This window comes from Morchella sextelata (genome assembly GCF_020137385.1).
Source record: "Morchella sextelata strain SCLS chromosome Unknown scls_21, whole genome shotgun sequence".
Taxonomy (NCBI): Eukaryota; Fungi; Ascomycota; class Pezizomycetes; order Pezizales; family Morchellaceae; genus Morchella; species Morchella sextelata.
The window spans coordinates 1,231,015-1,256,361 of NW_025408636.1; the positions used below are offsets into that span (position 1 = coordinate 1,231,015).

Sequence of the window (25,347 nt, forward strand, 5' to 3'; positions counted from 1 at the left end):
GAAAACTGCGCATCTTTCTCTGTACAGCGACCTTTCCCAGTTATTGGAGATCTTAAACTACTGGCCTTTGATGGGCAAGGTAACCAGCAGAGGTGTCTTGCAGTAGCGGGATTAGAGAATAAGGTGTTCGTGTAGTTAGCCAAGAGCCAGTCAGACTGAGACGTGGTCGGATCGGGAAAGGACAGAAGTGAGGGGCTTGGTAGTTGCATTAGTTAGGATGGATAAGAGAGGAAGGTCTCTCCTCCTCTCGGAGAACATCATCAATAGAAGTACTATCATCAGTCATTAAAAATCGTATCACTTCATGTCTCTAAGATGTACTACTTCTATCCTTCAGTAAAGCAGTACCCCCGCAGGTATTTAACCACACCAAGTAAACAAATGCCTCCCCTGGCGATATGGGGAAATACTATATTCGGACCTGAGTTTATTTATGTATACTTTTATATATACTGGGAGCGAAACGTAAGCCCGCTCTGTGAGGCGGAACGCAAACCCCGAGATAACTAATGATGGGCACGAGACTCACAGTCCCGAGACTTTGTCTCGAGACTAAGTCTCGAGACCTGACGAGACGACCTTGGGACAAGACGAGATGTCTCGAGACTTCCGAGTGATGTTAAATGATCCAAATCAGGGGCTCTTCCTAATATTTAGGCTTCCTCATGCTCAGATTTCCCCATATACAGGCTTCTGAAAATTGAGTATATATTTTAGACCTGAATTCTATCCACAATTTATTGCCAAGAATGTCTGGTCCCTGTTTAAAAGTGAACGTTAACGGATTTGGGTACAACTTCTTACCTCAAATCCGGATTGAGTTTAGCTTATAACAGTCTCGAGACTCGTCTCGAAACTTACCTCAGGTCTCGAGACTTCCAAGAGTATGGTGGGGCGAGACAAGACAAGACGAGACTTGGTGCAAAATGGTCTCGTCTTGTCTCGTGCCCATCATTAGAGATAACCAATGAGATACCATCTCCGCTAGGTAAATCGTATCGCTATTAGTCCTAGATCAAAATTACTTCTATAAGAAATCTCTGATGTAGATCGATGCCATTCAATCAATCACTCGAGCGATAACCACTAGCCAGAGATAGAGTTTTGGCGGTATATCCGGGGTAGAAAAATGCACATATCCGTCAAATTTAATACTCTACCTGAGATGCTGCGAATTAACGGTCGATTCAGTGCATACGCAGATTACAAGGGGCGCCACGAATAGCTAAGTAACTACATAGGTATAATACACCCTTGCACCATAGGCCAACTACAGACATCACGAGTCCAGTTGCACTACATGTAGGTACGACTGGGGACGATCAAAACGATTTTGATGGGACTGGTCATATTGTATGTAGGTCGTATCAATGCCAAGAAAGGCGATTCTAGTAGAAAAAGATACAGACACTTCTCGAGTTTTTCATAACTTGATGAATCGACCCCGGAAGAGGATACGACCCGACCCATGGGTCCTCGACCAGGTCCTAACACTGACCCGTCGCTACGGGCCGTGGGTCGTTACCAACACCAGGAAGCTTTGGCACGAGACAGACATTGCCCATACAAAATCGATGAGGAAAAGGTCGATGTTTACTTGAAATACGTATTTACTACCCTAGAACGATTAATAGACGACTTATATGTCCTTATTCTACACCTTTCTATCACATAAACTTGGTACCAATTTTGGACGATATATTGAGGATGAACTAACGACATATAACACTTTTCTCATCCACCTCCATAATAAACGTATTCATGTCATCAATCCTACAATTTACAAGGTACTACATCTATCTGCATCCATGGCTCAGTAGATATGTTACTAAGTAGTCAAGAGATTGCCGAAATCTATTATGGCCCGACGGAGCCAACGAAGGTCGGCAATACGTTATCAATCAACGAAAGTCGGCCTGGTTCGTCGGACAGCCCCCCCCCGGGGGGGACCCCACGTCACCCTCTAGCTTTGCTCTAGCTAGGCACTGGTCATTTCAGAATTCAAGATTCCTTTAAAACGGTCGATACATGTGCTGGACTCATGGTTTGGAGCCTTGCATAGAAGTGCAAATTCACAGGTGTAAACCATCAAGTAACGATACGATCGAGGAGTACCTCCAGGGGAGCTTGAGCCAATAGAGATTAAAGAAAACCAGATATCTTGCAAGTTGGGTTTATACTTATTGCCATAACTGTTGTCAACTAGAAGTATTCGTTGATCTACGGACGGTACTGAAGGGCCTTACTCGTTCCTTTCCCAATTAGACCACAGCTATGTGTTGTATCCACAGAGTAGAATCCGAGTAGGAGTGCTTGATTAAGCTTGGATTGGTCGTTCATGCAAAATTCGTATTCAGAAGGTGGCTATCATATTTTTTGATTGGTATTATGTACTTTTGCATGCTTATACCTACAGTACATGCCAGCTCACAAGACAGTGATGCTTAAGCACGTCTTGCATCTAGTGCGCACGAGTGCGCACATAGTGGGGAGTTGAGGCTAGTATAAACCCCCAAAGATTACCCCCCTGGACAATCAATGGCTCTACCGAAGAACGGTAGTAACGATAATCTCTAACGATACTCTCTTAATAAGATCCTGAAATCCCGAAAACTTACGCCTCGATACAAAATATTTCTTGTACCCATAACGAACGGCTTCTCCTCCCATTATATACATCTGGGAACTCATTATACGTATTTCCTGGAATTCAAGCAATGAACTTCGGGGTTTCCGCTCAGAGGGACCAAAAGTTGTTCGAATCTACTCTTTCGAAAATGAATAAGATTGACTATATGATGCGCAATGCGGGGTTTACAAAAGAGGTATCTTTCACCCTAGAACAAGCCGAGCTTCTGATTTATTCAATGAGGGTGAAGTTTACTAACTATTATAGACTTTCATTAATATTGATGTTCCCAGAGATACGGTTAGCGAAAAAGAAATGGACCGTTTGGCAATATTGTACTGCGTGGTGCATATGGGTGAAAGTCTCGGTGGTGTTAAAGAACAATACCGTTGGCACGGTATCATCTCTAGGGAAGCTTTCGACATGGTCAAGAAACGGAGAAACTCTTCGGGACACGACTACGAACATCCAGAAAAGAGAATGGACTACGAAGATATGTGGATATTTCTCACCGTTGACTTTGTGAAAATAAAGGCAATGATCGAGGAGGCTATAAAGATCTTGGAGGACCATCTTCACAGCACGGAGGCCGAGAAGACCGCTTAGGACGTGCACGCCGAGCTAGATCAACATTTCCTAAAATGGTGAACGGTGCAATACGCCTCCGCTTGCCAGTCACCAGCTAGTAGTATTTGATATTTCGGTGGTGTTTCCAGTATTTTATTTATTTAGTGCTGGTATATGGTCGCCGTCTTTCGATGATTTATTGCTTTATTTTCATTTCTGTTCTTTCCTCGTTCAATGAATATTGATCAACAGGACTGTAAAGTTACAGGAGGATGTGTTTTTATTCTGTGTTGCGTCGGGTGTCTTTAAGATAGGCATCGGTGGTCCGGCGGATTGAGAAAGATATTTTTACTACTCTAGGCTTGGACTTCTGGAAATATCGATCGTTGGAGGAGGTGTCTCCTCTCTCTGTCTCTGTTTTTTCTTTTTTTTCTCTTTTTTTTTAATCTAAATGTGTTGCCAACGTTTATCGATTTTTACCATCTTACCGGTTTTTATCGTTTTATCGGTTTATATCGTTTCTCATTTATATTATCGTCCTTTTTGGTGCGTCAACTCATGTCTCGTAAAGAACAGAATGTCCTCGACTTCAAGCCAATCAACCGAAGACCTATTTCTATATCTACGCTACATATACTAGTTCTTTCCAATGGCAAAGCCACTACACCTGACAGCTAATCGCTAAGCCACACTCAATTATTGGAGGAGAGGTGACCTGGCATTGCGCTATGAACAGGAGGTCCTGGATATGTAAGTCTTATTCTTGCAGCCCGGTATCCTAAAAATCATCTGGATGGATCTTTCCCATCAAAATCTACATTTATGACAGTTTAGTCATTTCCTGACGTTTGTGGACGCAACTGCTATTGTATACCATACAAAAACGCGCCAAGTCGAGAATTTAGTTCCATCCCTACCAAACGTCTAGCGGTTGGATCCATCTCTACGATAATTCCAGCAAAATTAAATCACCACGGGGGTGGGATTATGATAGGTTTTGCTGTACTGCTGAACCTATGTAATATTGGCCCATTTTACAAACGTCATACAGGGTACATACATCTAAACATGCATATATGTACCACACCGGCCTGTACCCGCCACTAGTACTATCAAGCCACCCCGCTGGTTGATGTGATTCATAGCTTCTTGATCCAATCAACAAGCTAGACGTACCAGGCTATGATATATATTCAATCGACCGGATCCATGTACCAGCTAGGCTCCCGCCGGACCCCACCGCCGCGGATGTACGGAGACAACGCTTCTCTGAGAGCACCTAAAGAATAGTAGCCTTACTTGAATGAAGTACCCTCAATGGGCCTTGGCGCAGTGTTGGTGTTAGCTAGATTGCATATATATTCAAGGGAGATCGAGTGATATTACTACAAGCTAGCTTCGATGGCGCATGTAATTTCGCTCAGGTTTAGGCCAAATGATTCCCCAGTGAGAGTAGGAACCAGTATCCCTTTTGCTCTCTACATGTATCCCCGGCCATGGCCACCGAAGAACACGGGTCCCTGGCCCACTACTAGTACACACGCTAGACGTCATCCAAGTAGATATTAGATGAGAATACGTACCATACAGCTAGCTGGGATCGGTCATGAAAACCCGCAGACGTACGGAAGGCTTCCGATTTTGATTGGGTGCTCAATATGTACTTGATCAACATGTGTAGAGGGTTTCTTGATTTTTCAAGTAAAGCTGAAGTGACAGTAAATTATCATGATTGTTGAAAGGAATGGGAATCCAGCTATTCATAATTTCATAATCTCCTTGAACACGGCTGCTATAAATTGCGTGCTATACAGAAGGATTGATTCGGCAGGTTTTGATATATACTTATGTGTGCAGCAGAAGTCGCGTTGAGACACGTTATATTTGGCAGGGCAATTAACAAAGACATGGAGCTACGACACACGCATATTGCACTTAGAAAGATATATGTACATACCTAGCGTGTGAGGTTGAGACACGCAGACACTGTGAATTCCTACTAATTCAGTAGCTCTTTCCCTAGTAGTAAAACCTGATTAATTGTGAACACCGCGATGCAGAGCTTTTGGGACCGATTTTGAACTATGGCGTACGTTGGTTATCAACGGTTTACACCGGCAGTCCTTGGACAAGTAACGGGTACGTATAGTCATAGTTTTGGAAGAGACGAGACGAGAGTTAGGAAAGTCTAATCTATCTCATCTGTATTTTTTCAACTCAGTCTTGAAAAGCTCGAGAATACGTCAAAGTATCAAGGCTTTTTGCAATGTGGCCTTATATAGCACTGGCAAGGCTCTGTAATCACCCTAATTAATGCGAATAAAGAGTCAATTTGTTTTGGGACTGGAGCTGGAGAGTATATTCTGGTGCGGAAAGATATCAAAAAGGTCTCCAGACTCGTCTCAAGACCCCCAGAGCTCACTTGCCTTGCCTTGTCAGTCCTAAGATTTAGCCTTGTTTTGCCAAAGGTCTCGGTACGGTACTATTAGTAATTCGAGACAACTTTTTTCGTGCCCACTATCAAAAGGCCGCAAACTGCTACAAGTATGTACTGAACACATATATTCTAGGCGATTGGCAGATACGTATCATACGTCAGATGATTCGCGAATGGATTTGAGGTTTTCGTGAATAGATCCCGAGCCTCATCCATACATCTGCGGTTGGACCAGTCTATTCAGGAACAGCCCGGTAACAATGTGTTTTTCAATATGGTAATAGAGCATTTTAGTCCATCCCTGTAATTTATTATTCGGCCATATTTCTTCTACGTAAAATGGTGTGGCGCACGTAGCTTCTACAGCAGAAATATAGCCGAATTATGGTAGAAATATGGGGACTAAAATGCTCTAATTTGCAGTGAGGAAATTTAAACCCTTTCTTTCTATAAATTATAAATAGAAGACAACTTTAATTCGATGCCTAGACTATCTACAACCTCTATAGTAACATAATCACCTATATGCCTTTATCGCCGCCCTTCTATACTGACTCAGCTTGAACAAAGTTGGGTTTATGCAGTTGGCCGGTGGATACATTTGAAAAACACATTTTCCTACTCTTCGAGCAGTCTATCCGCCAATGGACCGTGCCAGTCTTATATGCACACTTTAAGCAGTCTATTCACGAATACGGGGTATTCGCCGAAAGTCGGGAACAAACGGGTAAAACAAAGTTCGACGTGACTCCTTTCTCTACCTATTCTGGTGTCTCTTCCTCCATAGCTAGCTTTCCTGGATATCACCACATCATCGTAGGCCTGATATATCCCCCAGAAACTGCAGTCACGCGGCGCTGATTTTAATTGAATGCTTGTTTCTAGATATTAAGGCATGACTAGAGTAGTGGTGCAGGGAATATCAGTGTACTACATATTCACAGTTGTGTACAGGATCCAGAAAACGGGGGATTTGAGTCCCGCGCCCCCGAGGTCTCACTGCCAAGACCTACCCCGAGGGGCATCGAGACAGCTCGAGGTATAGTTGTATGGCTGGAGCCGGTAACCCAAAGCAAATCCCCTCGGAGACAGAGAAAATCGAAACACCCCATCTTCCTCGATGCGCCTCAGGGACAACACTGACTGTGAATTTCAAAATTCAAGACATGAGGCTTCGCGGAACCACGTGAAAATCTTTGGCAAAAACATGCGAGACATAGAGGTTAATTGGTGCCGGTACGCCGGACAGTGAGTCAACTGGTCTCAGCAAGTACCGTGTCCTCAGTAGCGAGTGTCTTAAATCTGCTCGCCAAAATTCACATTACAAGGCTACATCAACACATCGGAAATTAAATGTTATACAAATACCAGTTTCGCCGTTTAGCAGCCAAGTATTGTAAAAAATAATGATTTGTCCGACCTCCGTTAGTAGCCGGATGAAAAGGAAAGTTTTTAAAACGGGGTCTCAAAGTACGTCTTGTGCCGTTTGGGTGTGATTTTGTTGGTGATCCTATGCATGGCAATAGTAGGTTGCATTATTTAGGAGTTATAATATGATTATGGCAGTTACTGTAGAAAAAGCAGGTCCGAGTTGCATACTCACCTGAAAACTCCGTTCTAATCGAGTTAACACTGTTTTCAAAGCCCTCAAAATGGCATTGACCCTCGATCATGATATCATATAACTCCGTTTTAAACCGCTCCCAAACAAGCCCTAAATTCTTTAAAACGTAGAACAAGTAGAGCTACTTCTCAGCTATCAAAAAGCCTAAGTCCTTTGCAATCGAGTTTGGGTCATGAGAAATAGGTAGCCAGTGGTGGTCTACTTTGATGGTTTGTGCTAGGTGTCACTTAAATGAAGCCGGCATTCTCAATGTAAACATATTATAACAACCAACCTGGATCGAAGTCGCAATAACCTGGGGTACGTACGACTAACTCGAAAAGGGCTGCACTCCTGGCGAACCTGGGCCCTGGTAGCTGGGATTTCTAAAATTTAATAGAGGGTTCCGGCAAACCTCAAATCCCCTGCGGGATCTGCTGTAACCACAGTAACATCGATAGAAGTAGAAAAGCGGAAAATCGTGAACATTTTCTGCTGGGATATGATGACTCCCCTGACAGTCAAGTCCAGAGGTCAGGGGTGTCTTTAATCTCTACGAAAAACGCCTGATGTAGATAAACGAAAATAAAGCTAAGAGACTGTAAACACATCTATTAGGCAGTCACCATTCCCTTTCAAAATTGGCCCCTACACCTTGATCACAGAAGTCACCTTGATCACAGAAGTCACCTTGATCACAGAAGTCACCTTGATCACAGAAGTCACCTTGATCACAGAAGTCACCTAGCGGAACTTCTACACCCAGGTCATCTTTGCCGGAACTCAGTTTTTTGAGGAGCAAAAAACGTCTGGAAAGCAGACTCTCGGCGTTTTTTCTTGGCGGTGCCGGAACCCTCAATACGGTTGGGCCCAACCATACAGTGCACTTATCCTTTCCATTTACTGCCTGCCTGTGCATACCCGCGCGAAATCCTCAATGCGGACTCCGCATTGGTAACGACCGGGGGTCCTAACGATTTATCTTGGGGTCGGGTCAAAACGATTTTGATGGGACCGGGAGGGCGTATCAATGCCAAGAAAGGCGATTCTAGTAGAAAAAGATACGGGCTTTTCTCAAGTTTCTCATAACTTGATCAATGATACGACCCCGGGAGAGGATATGACCTAGGTCATTACATGTTACGACCCATGGGCCCTCGACCCGGCCCTAAGACTCACCGGTCGCTACGGGTCATGGGTCATTACCAACACTGTCACTGCGGACCCAGTTATCAAATTACCAGTACAGCCATTCCTGGGGTTGCTCACAGTACCCTCGAATTTATGTAGGTTGTGAACCCTCTAGGCTCAACCTAAACGAAGAACCATCAATACTGGTTAAAAAAACGTAGGTTAGTATTGCATGATATTCCGGTACCGGGTTCCGATCGGTGAAGGGTCGGTCGAGAATGTCGAGGGGGCCTTCTACGGGCAGTTATGCGTCCGGTATCTTTCAATGCTGACATAACTGAACACCTGGATACGGCCTCCGCGCTCCGCGCAAGTATGTATACATGTACGCTATCTTGCAAGGTCCTGCTATTCATGTAGTTTAAATGGTAAGGAGTATATTAGTTAACTAAATGGTAAAAAAAAAAACTCAAATAGCTCTTCGCCGGTTAATTTCATAACACAGAAATATTGGCTATTAATCCTTACGTCCTGTATACCATCTTACGCTCAGTTGACTGCATAATGTAGAGTAAATTCACTCTATATTAACTCATGTTTCACTATACAGTATCAGAAATGGGGGTAAAACTGATACTGCATCAGAACAGCATTGTGGGAATATGCCGCTTTATCCCAGTATTTTGACGAAGTAAACAGTAGTGTTACCGCAGTGGTACGACATTGCCAAAGACTGCGGTAGTCATTTTGTCCATGTTTCTGTAACTGTAGTTAGTGGTCTCAGCTTTTTTTCTTTTTTGAAATTAGCAAGTACAAGTCTATATAATTGACTACACCCCTAACCTTGAAAACCAAAAGCACACCGTCCCTAATTCTTCCAACCATCATTCGATTCTGATATCAAGTACTAAACTGACCTCAACTCCCCTTCCAACCCATCAGAGACTACTACTCCTCGATATACCGCTCTTTTTTTTTTTTTTTCATTCGTTTAATTCTTGCGGTTCCTCATCGATCATCGTCAATCATTCCTCAATTCAATCCATGGTTTTGCTAAGACGCCTCCGATAATATCTAATCTACTTCGACATTACCGTCTACACCGTAAGTGATCCAAACACCCCCCCCCCCCCCCCTTTCCCGTTGAATCCGCCCCCAAGCCCAAACACCCCTCTCGATCAATTTCACAAGTTCATGGGAATTTATGGATTCTCTCGTCCCTCAGTGTGGACACAAATCATCAGGTTAGCCAGGCATTGGTGACATAGTAGACTTTGAGGATGATGTACTTTGTCATGAAAAACAAACCTCTAGGTTTGTTTGGCGATGCTTATTCCTCCGGTGCTTCTCGATGTCTGGTTACATGCCCCGCCAATTCCAATCCAACCCCGCCACGCAACGGTTAATCGGTCCTGTTTGAAATTCCGTACAGCCAAGTATTATGCAGCCACCTCAGACATTATATATATCAGGATATAGAGCTCTACACAAGAGAGCTCGTCATTATTTTGCTTTCACCAACTGGCTTGGCATCTAAGGGAAATCATAAACGCAAACGGACTAAAGATATAGGAATGTTTGACTGATAACTACAAACCTTATATAGGCCGCATCCATCCAACCATACTAGTCATAAACCTCCGTCTCTAGTGACTCAACGTTTGCTCTGGCCATCGCTTGCATCACGGTTTGTGGCCTCCATTCTTTTTTTGATTCACGCAGCACTGAATTGGGTATATCTGCAAGACATAGGACTTAATGATCCGGTCGTATTACATTGGTCGGAGCCAAAATATCGCCGACCTCCGGGAAGCTTCTAAGGTCGCCTTATCACTTCCTGAATTTAGGAATATCCTGTGGATCGGTGTTTTTGGATCGTTTTCTCGGGACCAGCAGGGGGATAGGAGTGATGTTGACATCATAGTTATCGAAAAGTCAGACAGTGAAGTTGGGTTGGAGGAGAGTAGGGAGGAAGGGGAGGATGCCATCGACTTGGACCCATGGACACTTGAGGATCTCCTCCCGAGAGCCTGGTGTAGACCTATTCAAATTGTGCGTATTGAAAAACAAGAACTACGCGGGCTTGTTTCCGTGGACGCCGTCCTGACCGCTCGAACTATTCACGGCGATGATAAATGCGAGGAGATTTTGAAGCTTCGTCAGGACGCCAGAAGCTATCTAGAGCAAGGCTGGTCCGTCTTCAAAACGGCGGAAGCAGAAATCGAAATATTGAAATCAAAGGTGGAAAGCATTGGAGGTTTCGAAGTAAGTTGGAAAGCCCTTTCTCTCCAGCTGCTTGGCGCAACTTAGTTATTAAACGTTTCCTCTTGTTTAAGGAATTCGCCAAGTTACCGTCCCTCCAGCAGTCTGTCCGTGACGACCTACTTCATATTATACAGGGTTTTGATATAAAACCCATATGGCACCCCATTCACGAAGGCTTTTGGACGGCGGTCATACAACCGGCAAATGAGCTGCAAAAGATTATCACTACGAATCAGGACAGTCCTGAGTATTGGAAGGGCGTATGGGAAATCCTTACCGTTTCATCTCCCAAAAGTCTACAAAGCATCTTGATGAGATTAAAGAAGTTTGTGTTTCCTACCCTCACTGATATCGAGGAACGTATCAAGCTCTCCGAAAGATTAGAGCACGAAGCACAAACGGAACAATCAACAATGCCGCTGGCGGCAGCAACAGAAGCAGTAGATAATGAAAACCAAATCTCCATAATCAGTCAAACGGAGGAGATACCCGAAACTAGGAAAGAGTCGGTTGAGGTACCAATAAGGCAGCCTCGGAAGGAGAGTGGTCTGAAACGACGATGGAAGAGGTTCAAGGCACGTCTACGTCTGTAAGGCGAAAAGACAGATTGCAGAAGGAGGGATATTTTTCATATGTTTAGACACAGGGCTAGAGAACATCAGGGGTTGGGTGACGTTTAGATTTCTATAGATGCTACATGCATGCGACATAATTGAAATGAGATCGCAATGGGTGTGTGCTATAAGGTTGGGCGGCGCATGGGTAGAATATTTCTTATTCAAAGGTTATCTCTATAACTCCATATATGTTAATGTTTAATCCTCGTATTTTTTTTATTAGCTAAAATATAATCTTAATAAATTATCTTTTTCAAAAGAAGATTCGAAGTAATGTCTTTCCAGTAATTTCTTGCAGGATCACTTTGTTTTCAATTTCTTTTGGCCAACGTACCCCCTCTAGCTCTCAGGCCTATATCTCACTCCTCATCTAGTTTGAGATAACCTTTTCGTTGCGTCGGCCCTACTGTGTATTCGTGAATTCTGAAGTAAAGGAAACAGCCAGGCCCCCCACCCCCACTTCTCGCCCCCACTCTCAACCCGCGGGATGTGTCTCATACCTAAAAGCAATAGTGGGGCTCCCCTCAAACTGGAGTCTTCCGCCTCAGAAACACCCAATGGCACGAAACAAAAAAGAGAATAAAGATCCATGTGCTTTGATCCTATTCCGATCTATATTCGTCGTCGATCCAGAAGATCCAAAATGTCCAAATCTCCGAACTGAGGAACGATTCAAGGTTACTCCGCGCGCGGAGCTGTCTGGAGATCAGTAAATTTATGAATCCCCAAAGTTCTCAGCCTGTTGGGCCGGACTTAGTCCTGATGTAAATGAGGCCCAGCTCTTATTCGCGGCTAGATAGATGTATATCCCGGCATATCGACCTCTGATTTTTGTCTATATCGAAAGATATGAACTTTAGCACCGATCAATAGCAAAATACCGCATTAATGAGGCCGATCTTCTGTTGCTCCTGGTGGGGTTGCAGGCCAGTCCAGTTCGCCTTTAGGCCCAGGCCGGCCTATAAAAACCTCTATTTCTTAATTGTGCGCCTACCCGCTCGACACAATCCAGCATAATTGATATACCTCCGTTCTTCCACGCGCACCAGGCATTATTTTTAATTCTAGACCACGAAAGCAACCTTTGCTCAACATTAAGGTCCGTTTAGACTTACGGGATATACCACTACGCCGTCGTGGCCTAGTACGTCCCGGGTTCATGTTACCGAACGAATGGATGAGATCCGAGGGTATGGCAGGTACAATATCTGCTGCGCTTCACGTTGGAGCTTCTATATATTGGGGGCCACATTCCCTGTTGTTAATATCATGATAGTAGGGCTGGTTGCCTCTATGTATCTCCAGGCAAAGTTGGCTGCGGATGATAGCAAGTTTGCATCCAAAATCAACCTAACCCAACCCAAAGCTGGTTTCCCCCCTCACACCTATTTCGCCGTAGCTACAGGCTTGCCTTTTGAGAGGTATCCTGACCGAAAACACCGCCATGGCGTATAAACAGCTCGTATATAATGTATGGGAAAGTACCACCTATAGTTATTAAAAAGCTTTTCTAGTATATATATATATATATACACCAAGCCATAAACCTCTCCGCTCATAGGAAACCTCCGGTAAGATAATATTGGCGATGACGGTGAGATTGCCTTAATGTTATGAATGAGTCTTTCGGTCTTGGGGCTTCACTAACTTGAAAGAACACTCGTCAGAACGTTGTATATATCAGGATATGTTTCAACGGATGGCGATAGAATAGGGTTTGAATTTTGTTACTCGTGAAGCAGCTAGTGAATCGGACTTACCGCTAGCACCTGCGAGCAAACGAGGACAATGAGAAGTTGAACATCCCTTTAATTTCTTGCTAATTGTATAGCCTTCCCTGACCATGAGCTCATTGATTTCGTACATCTTATGCGTCTTGTATCCCCAATCGTGGAAGCCTTGAAACCGAGCTCTTACAAGTAGGTACTTGTGCAGTCACAATATGACGGCCACACTCGCGGTGGCTAACTTCACGATTACTCGAGTCTTACTTCCTGTCAGATTCCATCTTGTTCGAAGACGGGGATATATAGCTGAGAGACCAGCCTTAAAGCTCTAGAAGAGTCGACTGAACATGTACAAGCCCAACCTGATATAACCTTCTGTATTACCCGATGAATGACAGAAGTGGCTTTCCGGGGTTCCAAAACTCTTAAACCTCGCCCTCTTGAATCAACAGAATGACCATTTGAATGGGACGGGGAAGAGCCTATTAATCCATTGGATCTTTTAGAACGTAACACGCGTTTCGCCAGGTTTAATATTCTGCAACCATATGATTAGAGTTAGTCCCCGATTATTGGTGGACTGCATTGAAGAGAGGTTGCTGATCAAGACGCCATGGGAAGAGGGGTCTTTGAGACCAACTATATACTCTCCCGCAGGGTAATCGTCCATTGTCAAACGCGGTTTGAAACGCATACACGCGGCGCTACACTGATTTATCCGTTATTTACAAGAGGCTAAACGTCATCTCAAACAGGGGATTGCTGTTGCCTTGGGGAGGAGGGGTATTTACAGTACAATCCACATGCGCTACTAACACACACCCCACCAAAACTTTGTACCACGGTGATGAAGGACATATGTATCACCCTCGGCCCCCGCCCCACATCTTCTTATAAGACCGAGTACATGGTATTCTAGAAAATCAACAACTTGTGTCAAATGCATGTCGATGCTCCACAATCACACTGCATATGTAGGTACATACACACTTTACATACCAGGATTAACCTTGCCTCATGACGCAAGACATAACGACTGTAACACAAGATTGTAGATCACTCCCCACCATATTCCGAGTTTATGGATACATACCGGATTTGGGTATTACTCTAACAAACAGCAAGGCTTTAGCCAATTAGAAGATACCTGTTCCCGATCTTAAACGGGAAGATTGGCCGTGTAAATTGTATGCTCGTGTGGAGCGTTGCCAAACTTCATTCTCCAGTCTAACTAGTGGCTTATTATTATCCCTTAAGCCGTCAGGACCGATTCCAATCCTGTTAATACTCAAACCCAATACGGAAGCCGTGATATAAACATTGCAGAGAAGTGATCATGATGAGGTGATCTATCACTGTTTAACGGTAAGAAGTAGTGTGAGGAGCTATGCATCATGATCACTGGTTGCCAGCAGGCTGGCTAGGCCCCAAATGTTTCTGCTCTTCTTGAAGTCTACCTTGTGACTACTTGGATTATAATTCTGGATTATAGATATATATATATATAACCTTTTCCTCAATAATCATGGGGTGCTCGGTATTATATTAGGGTGCCTTAGGCACCCCCTCTTCCTCCCACTCTCCGGGACCCCCTTCGCTCTCCTCTCTAAGTTAACCTAGTGAAAGAGCGTGACTTCGAGATTTATATGTGCGAAAGAATGACCGCCAGAGACTACGCCGGAAAATGCTCCCAGGCTATGATGGATTTAGCTGAATAATCATTGATTTCATAGTGAACTAAACTTAGATAGGCAACTTTATACCATTCCACCCGCGACCCCCTCTGTCTCGGGGCACTTCTCTGCGATGTTTATATCACGACTTCCGTATTGGGTTTGAGTAACAGGATTGGAATCGGTCCTGACGGCTTAAGGGATAGGGTTACGAAATTAACCGATCACTCACGAACTTCTTGATTGCTTTTGAAGAGTACAGGTATGTAATGACAGACCAGAAAGCACATAACCAGTTCCACAGTGATTCACCCCTGAAACGGAAATATCAATGGCTCAACACTACGATTAGGGATGGCCTATATAAAATGAATTCATTAAGTGCTTGTACGGAGCGCGCTCAAAATGTTTGGGCATGAGACAAGACACAGCAAGCATTTTATCAGGTATTTATAGAAGCGAAGTCAAGGACGCTCTCTCAGTTACTTGTTAGCAGGCGCCAATTCACTAACTCACTGCTGGCCGTTGTGAATGATCTTCGAGTTGGTGGGTTTCAGCCCATGCCAGGTCACGTGCACGCCCGAGTGAGGTTTCGTGATTGAAGTAAATATTATTACGATAGCCCTAGGTAACGGAATAGCAATATGTTCGCAGTGAACGGCACCCTATCGATTAATTCTAAATGGTATAATAAGAATATATTATTACGTTGTAGAGCATCAGGAATCTATGTACGCAGTAATTACAGTACTAGCGAACTGAAATATCGGCCAAGTAAAGCTCCCAACGCGCGAGCGCCTCTATGTGACTGCTCCCGTGATAATTTTCTGTGACTCAGCGCATAGTCTGAGATGTCCAATTCTAAAGAGACAAATCTGTAAAAATAGAAAGTACAATCCCTGATCGTATAGGAGCCGGGCCCGAACAACTTTGTGTTCAAATTGTTCGTGTGTTCGATGTTCCTCGAATTTGCGAATATTGCCAGTTGAGGATTATATTTATGTTTAGAAACAGCCAAGCTGCAAGGTCTGCTTCAGGCTGCCCTGAATTCAATTGGCCAAGAATTTCCTATTTGTCAACTAGCAGCTTTCGTGGAGTGACGTAGAACGACTGCCCTCTATGTATGCCGAGATAGCGGCTAACGCTAATAATTGCTTGATCTGAACCACGCTCCCATAAATCTCTCTCTTTCTCATTCGATGCAATTTCTCGGCTTATCTGCGGGGCTAGCAATCGAGAGATGAAGTTTGGATTCCACAACAAGGTGCCACACACACATACACTCCTTCTCCCATTGATTCTTTTAGTTCAACACACATTAACACACATTAACACAAGCTTATGGTCCCAAAACGGTACCGTTGTCATCAAACTACTTTTGTTGTTTGTTGGCCAAACACCAGCGTGGAGTAGAGGAGACGGCGTATATCTGGCTGAAAGCAGCCAGGCAATCGAAATAAACTTAAAAATTCAAATTCAATCACCGCCTTCATTGGAAAATTATTGTTAAGGTTTGGGCTTTTATTTCGCCAAATTCTGTACAACGAAAAGAATAAAACTGTCTCCCGACTCTTCCTTTAAAAAGCCGCGCCTCCGATCCTTATGGTAGTTTAAGCGACAACCAAGCTAAATCTCTTATTTAATAACAGTCCGGCACTTAGAGTTGATAGGTCTCTGTCTAGGAGTATTCATACACGGCGCCTCGAGACTTAGTATTCCATATACTTTCCAGGAATAGTCGAATCTCCCCGTTGGGCGTTGAGCAATTATATAAATTGGTTAATTGTATATATGGTCGGTTAGAGGTAGATGGACAGCTTCAGGAATGTTCTCCATCTTTGTTTCCAGGGAAGACCTTGAAACCCTAATAGGGAGCTTTAGCCAATTCGATATTCTAGTTTATGGAAGTTGGACGGAACATCTCTTTCCTTATCAGGTGCCGTATATCGTTGGATTTCTTTGCCAATAGAGCTTTTCCATTCCATTATAGACCGCCCTTATTTGTAAATTGTTTCCCCATAATTTGTGAGCCCCGCCTGGGTAGAAAATATAGGTTGTACCCCGCGCTTTAAAAGTGAGCTCAGTAACCGGGGAGGACACATCTATACAACTAATACAACAGTTAGCAAAGTTCTTTTTCTTTATCTTTTGACCAGTATGGTATTGGCTTGATGTGAAATGGCTAAGGTGTTTGTTGTATACGACAGTCCTTTGAGCTCCAAAGAGTAATTGAAGGCGTCCAATATCTCACACACTCTGGTAGTCTTCGCATATCGTACAAGTGAACCCAGGTTACATCATAACGTAATATGCTCCAGTTTTCAATTCGAGTCCTCAATACGTGAATGATAACCCACACGACGGAGCATTCACGTCCAGCCAGGATCGAATGGTTAACTAGGTAAGTAATGTAACCGAACTCGGACCTATTCGATTTCATCGTTGTCAATTTACGATGTCAAAAGTCAAGACTGAAACATACAGACAACTTATCCTCTTTCACGGCTTTCAGTCGTCTTCTGCAGTTCGTCCACCGAGAGCCGATAAGATGAGGCTAGCAGTCGTCCCCAGCGTCCATTTAGCAGCTGATAGTGAAGACTTTGTAAGTTACATAAGACAACTATACTTTGGATTGACGATAGTATGAGTCCCAAATTTCGATAAAAAAACATTAGAGTATCGGAAAGTGCGAAGTAAAAAGAGGCTCTATCCCTTCTAGTGACCTTTGGCGTAATGTGATGGAGTATGGTAGAAAGATGAACTGTCATATGGTAAGCACGTATCTCTCGGGTAAGGCCACGCCGCAGAGCCTCTTATAACGTTTCATTAATCAAGCGTCGGCTTTTTATACCAACATACGCATATACGACGCCAGCGGGGTACTACAAGTATACGTACAAGTAGTATTCTATATGTGAAAGAGCCGATCATCTCTTACGAAAGTGTATTGAGGTTGATCAGCTGAGCCTGGGGCATTACCTTTCTAAATCAATCCAGTCTACGTTTGAACTCGAAAGTGTTCCAATGGGGCGATCGAGCGATAACCTACCCAAGAAGTTTCTCATCGGTAAATGTATAGATATAGCTAAGCACTTACCATACGCCAAAAGCTTGGAATTACGCCATCATAAGATGACGCGTTCCGGTCTTTCCCTAAGACTATTGGCACTACGAAGATAGGATCACTGCAAGTATGTGTCATATTCCATTAATTTTAAATTCTCGTGCATGGTAAATCATGAAATGTCACTCGGCTTTGGTATTGTTGGCGTATTTATCGATCGATCAAGCTAATAGTTCGATTCGTGCATAAATGCACATGTGTATATGTTTCTGCATGCCTCCCTTATGTAGATATATTTCGGGTATGTCCTTACACTTCCTGCATGGTGTTGAAACCTAACTAGTTGGATTTTCAATACGTTTATTTGGTCTACTCATGATTGGATAGAGTTCCCGCGTACGTCAGATTACATATCGATGATTGGACCCAATTCGCATGCTTATACTATATCTCTCCACTAGATGAGCCTCTGTTGAGCCCTAAAGGCACATGGATGGACTACTTTTCAAATGCAATGACAACTCATATGCGTGTGTATGTACAATATAAACAGAGGCAGTATTACATAAACATTACAGATGAGCCTCTTATTTTGAGTTATATAAATTATAAACTTTCAAGCTAGCTAGGTATCAATCACTACGCATCGCAAAATCATCTCCCATAACACATATCACACGAGCTCAGTCTTCCATTTCAACAGTCAAAATGAGTCCTGCAAGAATGGAACCCGAAGGCATGACGTTGGCTAAACTTCAAAAGGGGGTGGCTCTGATGCTCAAAATCAAAGAACAATGCCAAAGATGGGGTTTCACTAAAGAGGTTATTGTCAATACTCAATCATCTCCTAGACGTTGAAACTAACTTTGCCTTAGACGTTTGTCGGGATTGTCGAAGGAGAAACATCCTCCACCCCTGAAGAAGATGGACGCGCTGCTATCTTAATGAATGTGATAGCACTGTCGTCTAGCCTTTGCGGGATCAAACCTCAACAGACCTTAAGAGATATTATTGGACTCGTCTACTGTGAGCGTATTAAGAAGATGAGGAATAGTGCAGGGCACGAGTATTCCAACATTCCAGGGAAAAATGGAGTTGATTATGAGGCTATGTGGAGCTTTATCGATGAAGATTTCCCCCTGATTATGGAGAAGCTTGAGGAGGCTATCAAGGAAAGGGAACCTTCTAGTACTACCGCTGCCCTTTAGTTATATATATCGGTGTTGTGTATCCTTACTTTACCGTTACTGTTAGTTATAAAACTGTCGGAGGGAGATCGAAAGTTATACGTTTGTATGTTATTAAACTCGCACTAGCTATCGTCAACCAAATTAAGCTACATATAACGTCCCACAATTCTAGTTTTATTTGACATAACCCAATAATCGATGCTATCTAATGAGTGGTAAACAGTACCCCCGTTCAGAGAATGATGGCGTCCCTCTGTGATAGAGGACAGAGTTTTAAGGTAATATAATAGCTATTAGTAGAGTTAACTAGCTCTATATCTAGCGACATCACGTTCAATCATATTGCAGTCAACCACGATTAGGATCCAACATCAGCTTGTGAGTGAGTGTACCACAAGTGACAATTACAATTACAGACTCATCCAATCCGGTCGATAATCATTCGAACCCATCAAGTTCTATGGAATATCACATGCTACCTAGGGTACAAATATTCCTTGACGAGGTGATACAGTGACAAACGAGATTGGGTGGTACACGCTAGGCAGGTAGAAACGAAAGCCATTTTCATATCACCAGAGGCCCAAGCAGTAAGTTGCGGTGTCCCTGGGAGTTATGACTGTGTCAACCGTATTGACACTCGTGTAGACGATCCCTACGGCGCTTCCACGGCCAGTGCAAATTAGAAGGTATTCGACCTGAACTTAATTACCATTACACAAGAACAAGTTTCGAGAAACATTTTCGCACAAACTACTGACAGAACTATAATAGGTCGAGCCCCCCAGGAAGAAAAAATTGTTTTTTAAAAAGTATTGTAAACTTCATCTAACCCCCTGATGTGATATAAATATCCACAAAGGTTTTGACGAACTAAACTGTTGTGATTGAGGTTATGATGCTTAATCGTGAGAATATATGTTTTTGTTAATATATCAATCCTGCATTTACATTTATTCAACAAGTACTTGTACAGGAGCAGTCCGGCATTTGATTGAAATACAATAGCAATACTAACACGTCACACAAAAGACTCTGCTAATGCTACTGCTTATAAGAACACTATAGTAATATGGAATTCAATTAAATATTGGGTACAAATGCTTCCTATGACTGAACTCGCTACCAACAATCAAGTGTCAGAAACAACTAAAATCTCCCTTTTCTTTGCTAACACAGGATGCAATCCACGAATGACGTTCAGACCCTTACAACTCTTAGAACATAGCATTATGTAGGCGGAAGACAAAGACAGCGGTATGTACCAGGACATGAAAGACATTTTTGAATTTCTGGAGAATGAGATATTTCCAGCCCAAAGAACATAAGAAGAATCAGCTATTGTGTTAAGTTCTTGTTCAACTGTACCACTTCTTATTTACGTCCCTTATCTTCACTATCACACGTTATATCTACCTGAGACTGCTTCGAATAGTTAGTATTAGTTAGTAGAGTAGTTAGTCGGTGCGTGATAAATCTTGTGCTTCAATGCGAATGAAAGATTCATTCATTCTACGTTAGTTCCTCAATACAAGCACTGCGTCTCTGCTCCATAGTCTAATAGTGACATTAATATCTCTTAAATAATCAAAGTGGACCTGATGTTTATACATATATATCAAGCTCATCATTATAATCTATAGTAATTTTTCCCTGTTATAATGTACAAAAAGAATCTCACAGTAGATCACTTTAATCACAGCTCATACCTGTAATGGGGGTTTCTTCTAAGAGAAATAGAATAGGATAGATTTGAGACGGCCATACAAGATAGACAATCAGGTTGCAGATTATTCCAAGATACTATCGCTAGAACTCAATAATCTTTAAGGGCTCTGCTACCAATAAGAACTTGGTTTTTGTTTCTAATGAAGACTGGAGAGAACAGGACTGAAGAGGGAGAATGAGCCTGAGTACTTATACTCTGAAGACTTCTATTCTCTGCTCCTAACTCCTCACTAAGTTCCAGTGAGCCTTTCCTCGATCCGGGAAACACCACCACTGGTACACCACTTTTTCTCTAAGCGCCAACTGGTGTTTCTGATACCCAAAGCAACCACCCTTAGTCAAAGCATTTGTAACACCTGCAGCTTTGGTTGCCATACAATTGGAGCCTGCATGAATGAGCTGCCACTCAGGTGTAAGTTTAATCATTGCTGTAGAGCTTTCACTTATTGTAGACTTACCTGGCATAGTCTCTACAACTATCGGCGGACCTGCAATACTCAGAGGATATAGAGGATCATCGGGCAATCAGAGCCTCACTCTGGCTGGCATTCTAGTTACTGGCGAGGCATAAACTTGTCATTCATTGCTCCCATGAATAGATCTCCTTCCTGTTGCTCAGAATGTAGTTACTCCAACAGCTTGTAGCTAACCACACTGCCGGTACTTGCATATCACTTTGCAGATGGCTTCTAACAATAACTCTCAGTATGTAATCAGGCCCTGTATCTACTCATACATGAGACAGTTGAAATAGTTCCATTACTATACCTACGTCTTTGAAACAGCGTATTATAACGTGGGTCTATGGGCAAGAAACTATGATGCCAAGGAATACAATCGAGGCAAGAACGTAGTAGAAGATGTTCGTGACTATGGACTATAGGGTGGCTCTGTTTGATCTGACAATCAAACTGAACCCTATGACGTAGCGTAGAACAAGAATAATATTCGTGAAGTAGAATACAAAGGTTGCGTAAAGAAAGAAGGAAAGAGAGAAAACAAACAAAAGTACAAGACAACGGCCCCTTATATATCCAACCATAATCCAATGATGACTAATACCTCCACGTAACAGAAACCAAAAGAACATAATAGAAATCCCCATTACAAATCCTAACCCCACTGCATAATACCTCCTCTTCCCGTTCCAGTTTATCACCTAACCGAAATCCATAGCTGCCGTTACAGACCACGCCCCCCTCTAAGGCCTACCTCCTGGTAGGCTTAGGTTTCCCTGGATAACGCTCGTGAAATCGTTTGACGATATCAGGTGAATGCTCAAGGTCTGATAGTGGTTGCCAGGAGGCTTCATCATATCCTGCATATTGTACTAAATACTCAAACCTTCCTCTTCGTTTCCTCGAATCCAAAATATCTTCAAATTCCCATTCTTCCTCCCCTTCGATTTCAACTGGAGGTGGTGATAATTGTTGTTGTACTGGTAAAGGATCATTTGCTTCGGGTGACAATAACGAAACATTAAATACTGGATGAATTTTCGTTGACCGGGGAAGTTCCAACTCGTAAGCATAGGGATTGATAATTCGCTTAACGCTATAGGGTCCAATACGTTTCCAGTCAAATTTCTTAGAAGGCCGCTTTGTTAGAATATGACGGGTCGATAGGAAAACCTTATCTCCTAAATGGTAACGAGGAGCTGGAGTCCGATTTCTGTTGGCTGACTCTTCTTGTATCCTTTGACCCCGGAACATCTCTTCTCTTAGAAAATCCACTACATCCTTCATTTCTCTTGCAATACGGTTCGCTTGATCCTCCGCCGTCATTCGACCATATTCCAAAGGGCCAAAAGTCATCCTTGGATTTCTTCCCGAATTGGCATAAAACGGGGAGACCTTTATTGTTTCGGAGGCATGATTGTTGTTCGCAAATTCAGCCATTGGTAACCATCGAGCCCAGTAATCTTGTTGATAGGAAACATAACTTCGAAGATATTGTTCCATTACAGCATTAATTCTTTCCGTCTGTCCATCTGTCTGAGGATGAAATGCGGTAGAGAATTTCGACGATATTTCCAACCGATCACAAAGTGATTTCCAAAACTCCGCAATGAACTATGTTCCTCGATCAAATACAATAGTATCAGGTAATCCATGTAGCTTCCAAACGTTATCGATATATAACCTTGCTACTTCCTTTGAATCTACCTCTTTAGTCGTTGGTATTAGATGTCGCATTTTGGTTAATCTATCCACTACAACCAAGATTGCATTGTATCCATCACTCTCAGGAAGATCAGTAACAAAATCCATCGATATATCCATCCACGGTCCCTCAGTTATCGGCATAGGACGGAGTACTCCATAAGGTGCATTGCATGGTGCCTTGCTACGGGTACACACATTGCAATTCCTAATGTACTGGTCGACATATTTTCGCATTTGTGGCCAATAATATTCTCGGTTTAGAAGTCCCAATGTCTTTGCTCTACCCGGATGTCCTGTGGATGGTTTACCATGATGTTCTTTTAGAAGCCTTAGCCGAAGGTCATTGTCGTCTGGTACATATAGTGCACCTCGATAAAGTAGCCGACCATTGTTATCTTCCGTGCATTCGGCAAGCGAAATTTTGTTTGAGTGGCGAACGCCATTCCGAAGCATCGTAAGGATCTTATTTGGAAAACTATCTACTTGGTAAGCTTTTGAAAATAACTCCTCTACAGTTGACGCTCCTTCAGCGGATTCATTTGACAAAGAACCCGCGAACAAACTTAGCTTTGTATCCAAATTTTTTTGCTTCAAAATCACTTGACTCTGATGCGTCAACCGTTCATCCCCCTCTTTAGGCAGATCACCTGATCTCCTAGTCCATGCATCTGGTTTCGTTCCTTGTTTTCCTGGCCGAAATTGTATAAGGAATTAAAGTGTGAAAGGAATTCGGATCAACGGGCTTGTCGACGATTTAACAATTTTGTTGTCATAAAATTTTCAAGATTCCGATGGTCACTAAGAACTTCAATTGGAAATTGAGCTCCCTCCAGGTGATGTCGCAATTCTTCGAAGCATCGTATAATTGCTAAAAGTTCTTTGTCATAGATTTCATAGTTACACTCTGCAGGAGAGTGTTTTTAGAGAAGAAAGCGACTGGATGTAGGATTCCTTCGTCATCATGTTGAGATAGGATTCCTGCTGAAACATAATCAGATGCATCGGTTTCTATCACAATCCTTCGATCCGGATTAAAATGAGCTAGGATTGGTGCCGTTGTAAACATCTTTTTCAAAGTCTGAAATGCTTCCTCCCTTTCATCCGTCCATTCAAATTTAACGTTTTTCTTTGTCAAAACTGTAAGCGGAGCAACAATTTTCGAATATCCTAAAATAAACCGTCGATAGAAATTTGCAAATCCTAGAAATACTTGAATATCATGAAGGTTTTTTGGTGTGGACCATTCCAAAACATCGACAACTTTCTTTGGGTCCATTCTGTTTCCATTCGGAGTAAGAATTAAATCGAGATATTTTGTTTCCTGAACCATAAATTCACATTTTTCAGCTTTAAGGTGAACATGATTCTCGTCAAGTACTTTTAGAATCTTTTGAATGTGTTCTTTATGTTCTGATAGAGTCTCGGAATAGATAAGGATATCGTCTAAGTATGCCGTTATGAATTGGTCGAGATAGGGACGTAAAATATAATTGATCCAATGTTGGAATGTAGCAGGGGCATTAGCTAATCCAAACGGCATCACTGTATATTCGAAATATCCATATCGAGTTCGGAATGCCGTTTTCCATTCATCTCTTTCCGCTATCCTAATTTGATTATATCCCCAACGTAAATCCAACTTGGTATAGTATTGTGCTCTTGATAGCTTAGCCAGGGTTTCCTTCAACAATGGTAATGGATATCGATTTTTGATTGTAATTGCATTTAGACCTCGATAATCAACACAGAGTCGAAGGGTCCTATCGCTTTTCTTTACGAATAGTATGGGTGCTTCCGCTGGCGATTCACTGGCTCGAATAAATCCTTTGGGTAAATTTTCATCAAGATATTCTCGTAGTGCCTTCAACTCGATTTGAGATAATCCATATATAGGTCCATATGGTGGTCGTTTGCCTTCTTCCAATACTATTTCGATATCATGGGACGGTCGATGTGGTGGAAGAATTGAAGCATCATATTCTTTGAACATGTGAAGACAATGATGACACTCCTTCTGTACTAGCTGTTCAATGTCGATGGTAGCCTTTTAGTTGCTGAAACGATGACTGTATAGTGTTCTGGTAAAGGAATCGAGATGCCATGAACGATAATTCCAGTTCCACTAAGTGAACAGTGTTGACAACAGTTCCGAGAGTCAAAAACAAGTAGATTTTCCTTTGGTCGAATCGTAACATCATGTCGTCTCATCCAAGGTATCCCCATCACAATCGGGAAGTGTTCTAACTTTGTCACAAAACATGGCGCTGTCTCCCGATGACCATGAATGTCTAGCGAGACATCAACAATATGGGTAATTTTTCCTGACTTGATAGGCCTTCCATCTATAATGTCTACATGGCGAGGTATTTTAAGGGGGTCATTGTAAGATTGTTGTGGCGTGCAAAAGATTCATCAATAAAAGCATATCCTGATGCTCCGGTATCAATAAGGGCATAGGTAGGTACGAAAGAATTTTTATTCTGTGAAATCGAACAAGTTACTACAAGTTGATTTCCATCCATTTCCTCCTCTGATACCGAAAAAACAGAAA

The 25,347-nt window shown here is 42.7% G+C and overlaps 4 protein-coding genes across 4 annotated transcripts; 3 read left to right on the plus strand and 1 right to left on the minus strand.

Moving 5' to 3' along the window:
* Positions 1–2,717: 2,717 nt before the first annotated feature.
* Positions 2,718–3,235, plus strand: H6S33_006881 (uncharacterized protein; the record flags this gene model as incomplete). Its single annotated transcript, XM_044838241.1, has 2 exons — positions 2,718–2,825; positions 2,897–3,235. The coding sequence occupies 2 exons, from the start codon at positions 2,718–2,720 to the stop codon at positions 3,233–3,235; spliced, it is 447 nt and encodes a 148-aa protein (XP_044689699.1).
* A 6,890-nt stretch (positions 3,236–10,125) lies between these two features.
* On the plus strand, positions 10,126–11,225 carry H6S33_006882 (uncharacterized protein; the record flags this gene model as incomplete). The annotated part of the gene is made up of 2 exons (XM_044838242.1): positions 10,126–10,632; positions 10,704–11,225. 2 exons carry the CDS (start codon positions 10,126–10,128, stop codon positions 11,223–11,225), a joined length of 1,029 nt encoding a protein of 342 aa, XP_044689700.1.
* Positions 11,226–18,421: 7,196 nt separating this feature from the next.
* On the plus strand, positions 18,422–18,921 carry H6S33_006883 (uncharacterized protein; the record flags this gene model as incomplete). The annotated part of the gene is made up of 2 exons (XM_044838243.1): positions 18,422–18,535; positions 18,589–18,921. The coding sequence occupies 2 exons, from the start codon at positions 18,422–18,424 to the stop codon at positions 18,919–18,921; spliced, it is 447 nt and encodes a 148-aa protein (XP_044689701.1).
* A 2,918-nt stretch (positions 18,922–21,839) lies between these two features.
* Positions 21,840–24,786, minus strand: H6S33_006884 (uncharacterized protein; the record flags this gene model as incomplete). The annotated part of the gene is made up of 4 exons (XM_044838244.1): positions 21,840–22,703; positions 22,758–23,485; positions 23,548–23,664; positions 23,700–24,786. 4 exons carry the CDS (start codon positions 24,784–24,786, stop codon positions 21,840–21,842), a joined length of 2,796 nt encoding a protein of 931 aa, XP_044689702.1.
* Positions 24,787–25,347: the final 561 nt, after the last annotated feature.